This window comes from Mugil cephalus, chromosome 1, assembly GCF_022458985.1.
Source record: "Mugil cephalus isolate CIBA_MC_2020 chromosome 1, CIBA_Mcephalus_1.1, whole genome shotgun sequence".
NCBI classification, from domain to species: Eukaryota; Metazoa; Chordata; class Actinopteri; order Mugiliformes; family Mugilidae; genus Mugil; species Mugil cephalus.
The window spans coordinates 50,834,498-50,846,850 of record NC_061770.1 but is presented as its reverse complement, the minus strand read 5'-3'; the positions used below and the strand labels follow the sequence as shown (position 1 = coordinate 50,846,850).

Genomic DNA, 12,353 nt, shown 5'->3' with positions numbered 1-12,353 from the left:
CTGCCTGACTGGCCGTGTTCTCACCCAAGTGGTGCTGGAGTCACAAAACGAGATTGTGTGAGCCATCCATGGCATCAATGATCGTCTGGATCAGGTAATTACTGCCCTTGGCAATATTAGCAAGGCAATAAATGCACTTGTGAATGAATAACTAAATTGTGTTCTTGCCTCTGGTTGAAATGACGTGCTGCTGGGCCCGTATTACTTCCCGGGGTGGGGCGAGGTTAACGGGTCCAGCATCCGGTTCCTCCAGTGGGGGGGGGTGTGCTCTGGCAGTGGTATGCCGTGAAGGTGCGCCACGTTGTGCAGGACACCATAGGCCATTACAATGCGCTACACCTTCTCCAGTTGGTAGAGCAGCACTACCCCCGACCAGTCCAAGCAGTGCCAGCGTCCCTTCAGCAGGCTGATTGCCCTCTCGACCACTGCCCGAGTTTGAGAACGGAGGTCATTGTGCCTCCTCTCTTTGTTGGTCCTGGGGTTGGTGAGAGGGGTCAACAGCCATGTTTTAAGGAGGTAGCCACGGTCCCCTGGGGTCAAATGAAGGCGGAAAACACGTGGAATAGATTTAGATTCCTTTGTTCATAAATCATTTGAATGAACCACACTAACTTTTTCTAATTATGATAGGTGCTGTAGTGGGAAACAAATACAAAGGACAAAACAACTTTATTACAAGTATTGACAAGACTGATCACACTTTTACTAATGACAAACTAATAATGCTGCCAACTGGGCTTTTAGACATTTGGTGCAATTAAATGGATAAATTATTATTTACTCATTGAGAAACCAGCCATCGTGCACCGTGCCAGCCTCCAGCCTTTTCCCAAACATGCTGTTGGTTAGAATGAACGAGTCATGCGTTGAACCAGGCCACCTTGCCACAATGTTAGTGAGCTGCATTTGCGCATCACATATTATTTGAATATTTATGGAATGAAAATGTTTCCCATTGACAAAAACAAATTCATCCTCTGATGGCGCTTTTATAGCAATGTGTGTGCAGTCAATAGATCCAATTACATTAGGGAAACCGACTCTTGCTATAAATTGCACTTTAATGTTGGCCTGTTCAACAGCATTGTATGGGAATATGATGTACCTGGATGACATTCTGATGATCCCATCCCACACAGCTGGTATGGCTCGACTCAAGATTGACTGACGCACTCCTGACCGGTCAGCCAGTTCCTGCTGGAAAGCCCTCATATTCTCTAAACACTCTCTCACGCCTAATGTTACCATTTGCGAGGTCTTCTAACAAAGCCAAGACTGCCATTGTTAATACCATTTTCTACATCACTTTGCACATGCTTTTATATCCACCCATGACTGCAAACATGTGTGTGTTAATTGTGCATTAATGTGTCTCTGATGTGCACATCACTCTGAGGACTACTTGATTTCACATGGACAGTTCCTCAGCGTCGCCTCTTAGTGTCAAAGGAACAATAGCTGTGGAAATGTGAGTACACCAGCCATGAAGTTGGTGTAGGGCACCACACATTTACACTCTCATTTCACTTTTGATACATCTGAATGTTGACGTACACCACGTTTTTGTGCATACACAACTTTGATACATGAGGGCCTTGGACTTCAGTAGCACAAGTAGTTGTCAGGCAGCAGAGGAAAGGCTCACAAGAGAATGTGCTAGTTTAATGCCTGCATCAGCCCAGTCACTGCCACCTGCAGAGGGTTCATCCAAGTTCCGAAGCAACAACCTCTGGGACTTCCTGGACAGTCAAGTGGATGCACAACCTATGGCAAATTGTAATGCCATGCAATTGCAGAAGGTCAATTAAATTTACGCTGTGTTTAATTTCTTGCTGAAATGATAATGATTTCATGTGTATTTCTTTGCTCATGCAGATTATTTCAAAGACACACTGCTCTCCAGGACAGAGGACCCATTAAGTTATTGGCTCCTCCTCAATTAAATTCAATTTTATTTATGTAGCGTCCATGACAATACAAATTGCCTCTAGATGCTTTACAAAATCCGGTCTAAAACCTGACCTGAAACCTCCAGGGCAAGCCTGGAGGTGTCGGTGGCAAGGAAACACTCCCAGCTTATATGAAGGGACCCAACTGCCTAAGGCCGGTCAGGTACAGACAGAAACAGAAAACAGCAAGAGAAACAAGATAAGCATACATACAAGCAGGCTTTTTAAAGAGCTATTTGGGCAGCTAGTCAGTAATGAATTACAGTAATCCAGTCTGCAAAACTAGATTTTCAGCATCACTCTGAGAAAGGATATTCCTAATTTTGACAATATTATGCAAGTGAAAGAAAGCAGTCCTGATTACTTGCCTTATATGACAATTAAAGGACAGATCCTTGTCAAATATAATGGCAAGGTTTTTCACAGTAGTACTGGAGGCCAAAGTAATCCCACCCAAACAAAACCATGTGATTAGATAATGGGCGAAACAAACACTATTACATAGCACAATCACCTCATGCACATATTCACTCTATTTTCACACTACCACAAAGAAGTCCTTCAGAATCATTCCCAAAAAAAGTATCTCTGCAGTAATCAATATAAATCTTTTTCACACCATGTTCTCTTAATGGCAGTCAGGAAAAGGTATATCATCCAAATCCATGGATGTTTTTATGATCATTACCATTATAAGTGGTTTCCAATGAATTGCACCAGCACCTCTCAGAAAACTCCTGTCTTACCTCCAAAACACTGATGTTAAAATGCTTGTCATCTCAATTCACAGTGAAGATATGTGATATCTAAATCAAGTTTCAAGTAAAAAGTTAACTGACATTTCAAAATGTTGACACAGCTGTTTAACATTGACTTGACTCTTGTGGGACTCATTTTGAAGTCCGTCACTGCTATAATTGCAGCTGATCACTAGATTTCACTGGTAGGGTCTGTCTTTGAGGCTTCGAAGCGTTTTCCGGTACAATCAAAAAGAAGCCCCAGAAGGCTTCACCTGCCTATCTGTATGGCTCAATAATAAGGTAAGTAAGAAATCAAAACAACAGTGGCACAATAAAGCAGATTAGCTAACAAACAGCAGAGACTGAGGAGTCTGTAGCTGCATTCCTTTTAATGTAGGTCCTGGGTGGTAATTGGATGACCTGTGGCAAACCAGCCAATCAGCAGGCCCCGTCAGACTTCCCAGGTGCAATCACTTGTAAAATCAACTGGACACACAGGGGAGGGGGAGAGAGAGAGAGAGAAGGAAGCATATGAAATACACTTCCCCTGCCTTCCAGGTAACAGCATCGTTGAAAGTTCTTTTTTGATTCCAGTTACTTTTGAAATACTTCTAGAACTATTTTTGCCATCGAGCTGGTCCAATTGCAAGAGGACAGTGATGACCACAGCAGAGATTTTCATACTTTTCCAGTCATACATGTAGATTAAAGAAGATTAAAGAGGCTGATTTCAGAATAATTCCAGAGCTGTATGTCTCCACGTGTCCCCAGCCACAACTTGAAATCGGATCACAGTACGTGGTATGCAGTAACTTACTATCCGGTTGATCTTTCCACTGAATTTCTTTTTGCTGTTGGTTCAGATCCACTGACAGTGCCATTATTGTGCATGTGACCTGTCATGGGGAGTAATCAATTAACAACCAAAGTTTTGAGTATAATTACTCTTTGTACATGTTTCCACTGAAAGGTATTTTGCGAATTAACTGTAAATCTTGTGAAGTCCAGTCTTGTGATATCTCACATTCTTGCCAAGTTAAGCTTCACTTTGAAGAAAATATACTTCATATGAACTGATCACATGACCCCCTGCGCCATCTCCGGTGACAGGGGGATGGGGAAATAAAAGTGTTTCCATTGCACTTTTGCGACACACTTGTATATCAATATGTTTGTAAAACCACCTCATGAGAGCCAAACAAAATGTTTTCGCGATATTTCTAGTCTGAATGAGTTTTAACCAGAGTATAGGAGAAGCAAATAAAGAGACACAAATTAGACACAGGATAACTGGACGGACACATCTATTCTCCCTCTGTACTGTTTGAAAGAATGTAAATAATGCTGTTCAGTAATAAAAATTAAGGGGAGTACACAGAAATGGACTCCATTTATATCATGGAAATTAATAATGTTTGTTGCCTCAAAGTCAGGCTTAAAGACATTTATAGAGAAAAGGTCATAAAGACATAATTTACAGCTCTAAGAATAAAAATAAGAAAACATCATTACAGCCACAGAATAATAACAAGATAATTTCTCTTGCTTCAGGCTGCTTGCTAGTTAATTTTCCAACCAGCCACGCAGAACATGAGAGTGGAAAAAAAGAAAAAATAAGGTACACGCAGCCCAATTAGATTTTATTTCCGAGAGAGTTAACAAACATGAGGACATTATGATACACAAAGGGTGTTGCAAACACACATAAACCCAGCCGCATGAGTGCTCAGGCACATTTGGAAACTTGGAGTGCATGTAATGTTTTACCTGATCGACCCTGGAGTGTGTTGGAGTGTGTGCCCTAAGTACCAGGATGGCCGAGTGGTTAAGGCGTTGCACTTAAGATCCAATGGACAATAGTCCTCGTGGGTTCAAATCCCACTCCTGGTAGGGAAGGATATTTTGGTATTATCGGAAGTGGTTAGACATGCAGCTTAGTACTGGAGGGTACCGGGTTCACCTCCGCCTGTGTCTTGAACAAGCAACTAACCCTTAGGTTTCTCCCTGGGCATGGTCTTTAGAGACTGCAGCTCACTGTTCCAACTGTAAAACAGTACTGTGTGAACGACTGGATGGGTTGAATACAGTATCACAAAAGCAACAAAAGGTCAACTGACTGTAAATGTATAATGAAAGAGACAAAGCAAATAGAGCTTTTCCTGGTGCCTGGCTGCATGTTAGTGGATGGGGCTTGGGCGAAACTAAAACATTAGTCAAACATATGCGCCAAAATTTAGGTAGATAATATTGTGCTGATGCATGTTCAAGTGTCAAGCGTGACTATGTGATGCTATAGAAATGGGATGTGACCTCATGATAACTTCCATCACTCATAAGAGTGGTCCCAAAGGGCCGTGAGAGTAGGAGTAAATAAAAAAATAAGTGTATAATCCAACATTTTTTGTAACTGGTGAAGGTATTGCAGAGCAGATGTAATAAAAAGAAAAGGCAAGTGGATGTGGGTGGGGAATAGATAACGCGGCTCCAGGTGGCTCCACTCTCAGACCATACTGCACAGACTCTGGGTCCAATATTCACATGATGCCTGCTGCCGATGTCTCTGGGAAATTAGCCTCAGTTTAGTCCATTAACTGATTATTATCAAATCATTTGGGTGGGGTGTAAGGACAGCACTTTGTTTTGGTTTTACACACTACAACTTTTTGCTTTTGTCTTGAATAATCCCATTTCTAGCCAAAGCTATTTCCATTAAAAAAGTAAACTGACCGTGAAAAGTGTTTCCAGATTGTTCTGCTGCCTGAAAGAGGTAAAAATAAGAAACAAAATGCTGTGCTTGTTATGCTTTATTCATGAAACTTAAATGGGAACCATGATTCCACCATAGAACAAGACGAAAGGGTTTAAATCAAGTCATCATATTGTGATAACAGTATACTATGTAATAGTAACATATATAAAAAAACATATAATCTCATAGACATGCTTCAAATGTTTTACTAAAGTACATTACTGTAGTAAAAGTTCAGTTTCACCACTCTGTTCGTAGACAGAAGACCCATATTCTTGTGTGTGAGATGTTAGTGGATACTGTGTGCCTTGAGATACTTGCAACTGTGCAACTGTAAGTCCAGTAAACAGGAATGCCAATGCTAAATAGGGGGAGAGAGTAACTCATTTGTTGGTTGTAGAAAACCTGTTCTCTACTCCAGAAATGGACAGGTTATCCAACATCATAAGCTCATTCACATTTTTCCAGCTTTAAAGGTGTACATGTGTGTGTGTGTGTGTGTGTGTGTGTGTGTACGTACTGAGCTAGGCTAAGTGATGGATCACTGGGATCTGGATAACAGTGAAGGAGGGACGGAGGAGAGTTTTGTGTCGGTGGTGGCGGACAAAACTCCTCCATCGCAGCCCTCGTACTTGGAAGAAGGTCCCGAATTCCAGGATTTGGAGGAAGATGATAAGCCCAAGGAAGGTGAGGCAGACGCCGTACATGTCCCTTACTAACTCTCTTGCAACTGCACACTAGATAATAACTCTCTAAAAAGTCACAAAACTGCTCACTCCAACTCAAAATATGCAGATAGTGTGCACCTACACTATCCAATGCGAAAAATAATATCACACTTTCACCCGGGATTTACTCGAAAATAGAATTTTGCACAAAATTACATCATCTGAAAGATGAGTTATTACACTAATCTTATGAACCATAGTGGAATTAATTTTTTTTCTGTACACTTTTAAAGCTAGCCTACCACCACTAATACAGAAGAAATGTTAGACATTAGAGGGAATGGTTTTGGGCCCGATACTGATTGGAACCTCTAGTTCCGAAACGTAGTTTTAAGAATGAAAATTTGTGAATTCCTAACAAACCTGCCAAAAAATATATATGTTTTGGCCTCATCACCCTGCCCTAATCTCAGATTTGCACTCAAGAGCATTACTGGGTACTGGGGTACAGGTTACATTCCGCCACCATCAACCAATAAAATGAAATAAAAGAACAAGAAGGGAGAGAGAGGTGAGCGAAGTGAAGTGGACCAGGTTTAGTCCACTGTCAAATACACTGTCACAATCCTTCCCAGAGTCAGTGTGACTGGTAGGAGTGACTGTGGTGGGGTAGCGGGTAGTGGGAGGTAGTGGTGTTGAACACGTAAAGTTTAAGTCACTGTCAGTGCCTGGGGATGTGAAGGTAACAAAGCCTGCTGCTGTGCCTTCGATGCTTTCACTGATCCATGTCTGGTATTCAGACAAACGAGTGTAGACTCCCGGCTTCCTAGGCAGACCACAGCCAAGGCCAAAACTCACAATTCCACTCTGGACCCAGACATCATCTTTTTTGCTCATGAGTGGGCTTCCTGAGTCTCCCTGTAAAAAGAGGAAACAAATGGTCTAGCTTCACTGGAAAGACAACTTAGCTGCCACGCACAGCTACATCATGAGAACTAGCTGTAAATTAATGTTAACATTATCATCGATGCAACTGGGGCAAAACAAACAATAATTAAAGGATTATTCAGGATCCTGCTCTCCATTACATAACAAATATAGAAATACAGAAAAGGGTATTCACATAACACGAATCCTTCCCTCCAGCTTCAAGTCCAGCACAGATCATGGAGTCTGCAATCTCACTGGATCCATAATAGCATCTGCACTCGTTGTTTCCCATTATTGGTACATTCACTTCCTGCAAAACGTCGGTGAAGGAACCAGAATCTAAATTGGAGAGGTTACAAAAAACTCTTAGTACTGAAATCTCTCCAAATAAACCAGCAGCAATATTGTAAAAAAAGCTTTTGTCGCTTTTTGTTTCTTTGCTTTTTGTTGTTCTTCTATGAGCAAAATGGCCACGCACATCAAATACTTCGTATAGTGACTCCTGGTGTGCAGTGCTTACCAGTAACACCAAAACCAGTCACCCAGCTGCTAATCCCAGAGTGGAAACTGCTATTTTCTGAGGCTAAGCAGACTGGCTTTATGTAGGATGTGAAATTGACGGGGGCCGACAGCCTCAGGAGACCAATGTCGTTCTCTAATGTTAGAAAGTCAAATCCAGGATGGATCACGGTCTGCTTAAGTGTCCGAGACACTACGTCGGAGCTCACAGCTGAGTGGTTGTAGAGGCCCAGGAAGACCACTATGTCACTCAGATGATACCTTGAAGAACAAAAAGTGAGAGTTAATGCTTCAGAGCCCAGTTCACACCCGGTACTAGATGAATTACCTTGTGATTGGTCTGGGACAGGGATTTCATGTCATTCTACTTTCGCTGTGTACTCATTGTGTGTATGTTAATGTGTTAGGGGAAAGGCTTCTTGGATTAAACAAATGCTCTAACAGCGCTACAAGATCACATAGGTGGGTTTTGCGGTAGCATTTACTGTGACCCTAGGCTTTATGTATGTATGTCCATCTCTTAGTGTGTTTGTCTGTCCGTTAACAATCTCAAGGGAACTCTTTATTTGCGTCTTGAACGCAAGGATGAAGTTCTATTCAATAGAAGACTGCAGTACGTGACTACCAACTGACTGCATCAGTATGGTTTGGCTTTGACTTTGACTCAATTCTCCATTGATATGGAAATAGTATTTAAAAGCACTTCAAACAATGACTCCTCACATTGGCGTGCAGTGAGCAGCTGTCAGCACCCACTCATTGTTTATCAGAGACCCTCCACAGGAGTATTGTCCTTGATTGTATAACTTGGCCTGCCAGGGCCAGCTTCCAGCAAGTGCACCTTGACCTCCCACAATTCTGGTGTTGATTGTAGATCTGCCGCATTCTGACAAAGGATCCAAGAGATAAATTAGAAAAGTGTGCAACTCGTTCTTATACTCATGCATGACTCACCTCCACATAATTATCCATAGGGCAGTAGGGATGGGCATTGATAGGATTTTATTTATACTAATGCCATTATCGTTTCTCTTTATTGATCCGATTCTTTATCGAATCCTTATCAATTCCTGTAAATATTTGGTTTAGAAAAAGTAGCCTTTTGTTGTTTCGTGTAAACAACAGAAATTGTATTGAGTTTCCAAAAAAGAGATAAAAGCTTGTATAAGTAAACAAATAGGAAATTGGTCAATGGATCCTCACTAGCACTGCTCTGCTGAGACTTAGCGTAATTCTTGACCAGAGATTGTCGAACACATGGCACTGTATTTAATGCCATACATCACTGACAAATGCTTCAGCATGTTGGTGGTGTTGCCGTCCTTGCTTGAAATTACGCTGCTGCATAAGTTGCAGCAGTGCTGTTTCGGTCCCTTCAGGTGAAGTGAAGCCACACTTTGGATCATTTAAGTTTCTCTGCCATTGCGTTTTTCTTGTTGCCACATGGTGTGAATGACGCCCTTCGACGAAAAGATTTTTCTTCTTCTTTTGTTTTATGGCAGTTGGCAAACAACGAATAATCGTTTTCAGTGCCCACCCCTACATATGAGTATGGTATCCATGAAATTGATTGTCCAAGACATTTTACAGCTCCATATTCTTGTGAATGAAGAGTTGTGGTTCTTATAGAGTGCAAATAAAGTACAACGGTGCACTCTATTCTTTGACTTTTTTATTCTACATGAACGGTTTAGTGGGATATTTCTTTTATTGCTTACCTGGTGCCTGTGAATGGCATCCTGAAATTTGAAACACAGGTACAAGTGTTAAACAAGTTCAGGACATAGCATAGGAGGACTTACACTTATTACCGGAGAGAGAGAGAGAAAAACATTTTTCGGTAACACTTTCTATGAAGGTTGTATTTATAATGCCCTATGAATACACTCATAATGTTTTATAAGGTGTCTATAAAGCATTATAATGTCCGCATTTATTGAATGCCGTCAGATATTATTTTGATATCGTTTTTATTAAAATTATTATTATTGTAGAAATGTCATTCCTTAGTCCATGACCCCTGACCTCTGACCCCACCCACACACCTCCGTCCCCAGCTCCTCCCACTGTCGTAAAGCATTGACTGTATGTACTAGTCGTAAAGCGGCTTTTCTTTCCTTTCTCCTGAGTCGTCTCCAGGACAGGTATCGTCTCTCTGTCCTGCTAATGTTTTTTGAGCTAATGCCTTACTTTGCTTACATGAAGCACATCATTTACATATTAAAGCAATGATTTCGAATGGTTTCAATCATTAAACGCAAGAATATGAAAACGATCTAATTTGTGAGTTAAAACTAGCCGTGTCTGGTAACTTTCGTCTAGCTAGCTTAAGTCACCTACGGGTAATCTGCGCTGCCTGCACGATATGCGGTAACATAATGTTTCATTAGGCTGCTTTAAACAAAAAAAACCTGATCTGTTTATTTGTTTTCAATCAAACCTTTCTGCATAAAAACAAACTAGAAGGCTCCAGCTAGAGCACTAAAGATTTGCCTCTGTTCTTCTTGTAGTTGCTGTCAAATCATCTGACCTCTGACCCTGAATCACCTCACCAACCCAAAGGCACTTTTAAGAGCCACATCTCTAGGACCACGCCGTGCCACATTTGTGACCTGTTTCATGTGTTTGTGTAATGTGCTCAGAGCGTTGATAATCATTCTGATTATGTGTGTTGGTTTAAATGAAAATAAAGTGAACTAAATGCATTCCTTTTGTCTTTACTGTCCAGGCACCTCATTTCATTGTGCCTCATATTTGTTTATAATAGTCTTATACCCACAACACCTCATTTGCACTAAATTACCTAAAGCTGACAAATAACACCTATGATATTAACATTGTGCATATGGGGTAAAGATGCCAGACTCAGGACTTAGTTCATTGCACCTTTTAATTACTCATAGTAACTTATATCTGTTAATAATAGTGTCATATTCTTGTCACTTTACTTAGCGCTGACAAATAGAACTTATGATATTGCATAGCTGTTTATAACAGTGTGGGGAGATGTATTCATTATTATAACTTTATTACATAGACTTATAACTACAGACATAAAGCACTGTAGGCGAAGTCAAAAGTCATTATGCATCACTATACACATTTAGCAAAGCAAAGTAGTTATGATGCATTATAAAACTAACAAGTGACTAGGCAGATATTGACATATTTATAATGCACTATTCAGATTAAAATTATAATCATTTGTAACCAGTTGTCATAATGCATCATGAAGTTGGTTATAACGACTTGTGAATATGTATAGATGGTAATAATGACCATTATAATGCTTTATAGACACCTTATAAAACATTATGAGTGCATTCATAGGGCATTATAAATACAACCTTCATAGAAAGTGTTACCCATTTTTCACATACCATACACATTGGAACACAGAGATCCAGGTCGTGGGAAGGGTGGCTGTTGTTGAGACTTTTTTTTTTTTTTTTTTTTTTTTTTTCACTAAAGTTGCCACATCATCCAAGTTGAATATTTTTTAAACAGCACATAACACGAGCTGCACCATTATATACTGTAATGTGTTACGCGAAATCTTTACCTACTCCTCACTAGTCAAATATCTGAATACTTTAAAATTTTCTCAATGTTGACATATTGATCCTTGCAAAGAATTAAAGCATGAAAAGAATATAAATTTTTCCATGTTCAGATTAGTTTGAAGACACTGTAAGGTTAAACAGAATATAAATGTATGCAGTATATTATATCTATTATTTAAGGTCATAGGCACTGCAGTAATTAACCGAACTCAATAGGTTAATTACTAATTTGAAACATGATTACATCTAAAGAGTATTTGTAAAATTCCACATCAGCTTACATATTTCGCTCCTTTAACCTAGTTTTGACCTTGTTTCAGCTCGTTCAACTTGGTTTTTGATGCAGAAAAGGTGTTCATTACTTTAGAAAAACATAACTGAAATGCAGTGCTTACAAGGTGGATGCCACATAGAATATTTCACCATCCACGCTCCCTTGATTTAAGCCTCATTAATAAAATAAAATAAAACTTAAATGTTTTTTCTCACCTGCGCACAAGAGAGCGATCGTCGCAATGACACCACAGGCGAACTGCTGAGCCATTTTTAACTAAACCTTTTTCACCTTACCCTCAACTTTAAATGCATAGAATGTACACACTTTGCTCCACCCATTAACGCAAAAAAAAAATCATTTGCCTTCTTGTCACTGATTGCTGACATGATCCAAAGTTAGAAAGAAAAGGCATCAAGTTGAACATGACGGTCTTCATTCCTGTGTTTGACATCAGCATGCACATAGTTAACGTATAGTACAGCAATAACTTCTGTCTTCTTAACTTCTTCTTTGTCCTGCTGCAGAATAAATTTGGGGCCAGTCATATGCCTCTCTGATGGTACTGATGATGGATAAGTATCTGCCTATATTTCTCAGCATTGAGGGCACCATTACTCCTGACCAAATCTCCAGCTCCATTTGCAGAAATGTAGACCCAGACTTTCAAGGAACCTCCGCCATGCTTCACTGTTGCCTGCAGACACTCATTATTGTAGCTCTCTTCAGCCCTTCAGTGAACAAACTGTTCTGCTACAGACAAACATTTCAAATTTTCAGTCATCAGTCCAGAGCACATGCTGCCATTCTTCTGACCCCAGTTCCTATGTTTTCTACATGGTTGAGTCTCTTGGCCTTGTTTCCATGTCAGAGGATGGATTTTTTCTCCAGACAGTGGATAGGTGTACCTGGGTCCCACTGGTTTCTGCCACTTCTAAACTGATGGCTCTGCTGGACATCC

At 40.4% G+C, this 12,353-nt stretch overlaps 1 protein-coding gene and 1 non-coding gene across 2 annotated transcripts; one reads left to right on the top strand and one right to left on the bottom strand.

The window, feature by feature from the left end:
* Positions 1-4,496: 4,496 nt before the first annotated feature.
* On the top strand, positions 4,497-4,579 carry trnal-uaa. The gene has a single exon. It is a non-coding gene; the product is annotated as a tRNA-Leu (tRNA).
* Positions 4,580-5,478: 899 nt separating this feature from the next.
* LOC125017517 (chymotrypsin-like protease CTRL-1) lies at positions 5,479-11,725 on the bottom strand. Its single transcript, XM_047600794.1, has 6 exons — positions 11,608-11,725; positions 9,274-9,294; positions 8,279-8,441; positions 7,557-7,816; positions 7,230-7,375; positions 5,479-7,024 (listed from the first exon to the last, which is right to left on the bottom strand). Exons 1-6 carry the CDS (start codon positions 11,660-11,662, stop codon positions 6,635-6,637), a joined length of 1,035 nt encoding a protein of 344 aa, XP_047456750.1. The 5' UTR covers positions 11,663-11,725; the 3' UTR covers positions 5,479-6,634.
* Between the last annotated feature and the right edge of the window lie 628 nt (positions 11,726-12,353).

Coding starts and splice junctions, on each gene's coding strand:
- LOC125017517 (XM_047600794.1), bottom strand. CDS start 11,662: ATGGCTCAGCAGTTCGCCTGTGGTGTCATTGCGACGATCGCTCTCTTG. Junction 7,817..8,278: donor GCTGCTCACTGCACGCCAAT/GTGAGGAGTCAT, acceptor TTGTTCTTCAAG/GTATCATCTGAGTGACATAG. Junction 7,025..7,229: donor GAGGGAAGGATTCGTGTTAT/GTGAATACCCTT, acceptor CTCTTTTTACAG/GGAGACTCAGGAAGCCCACT.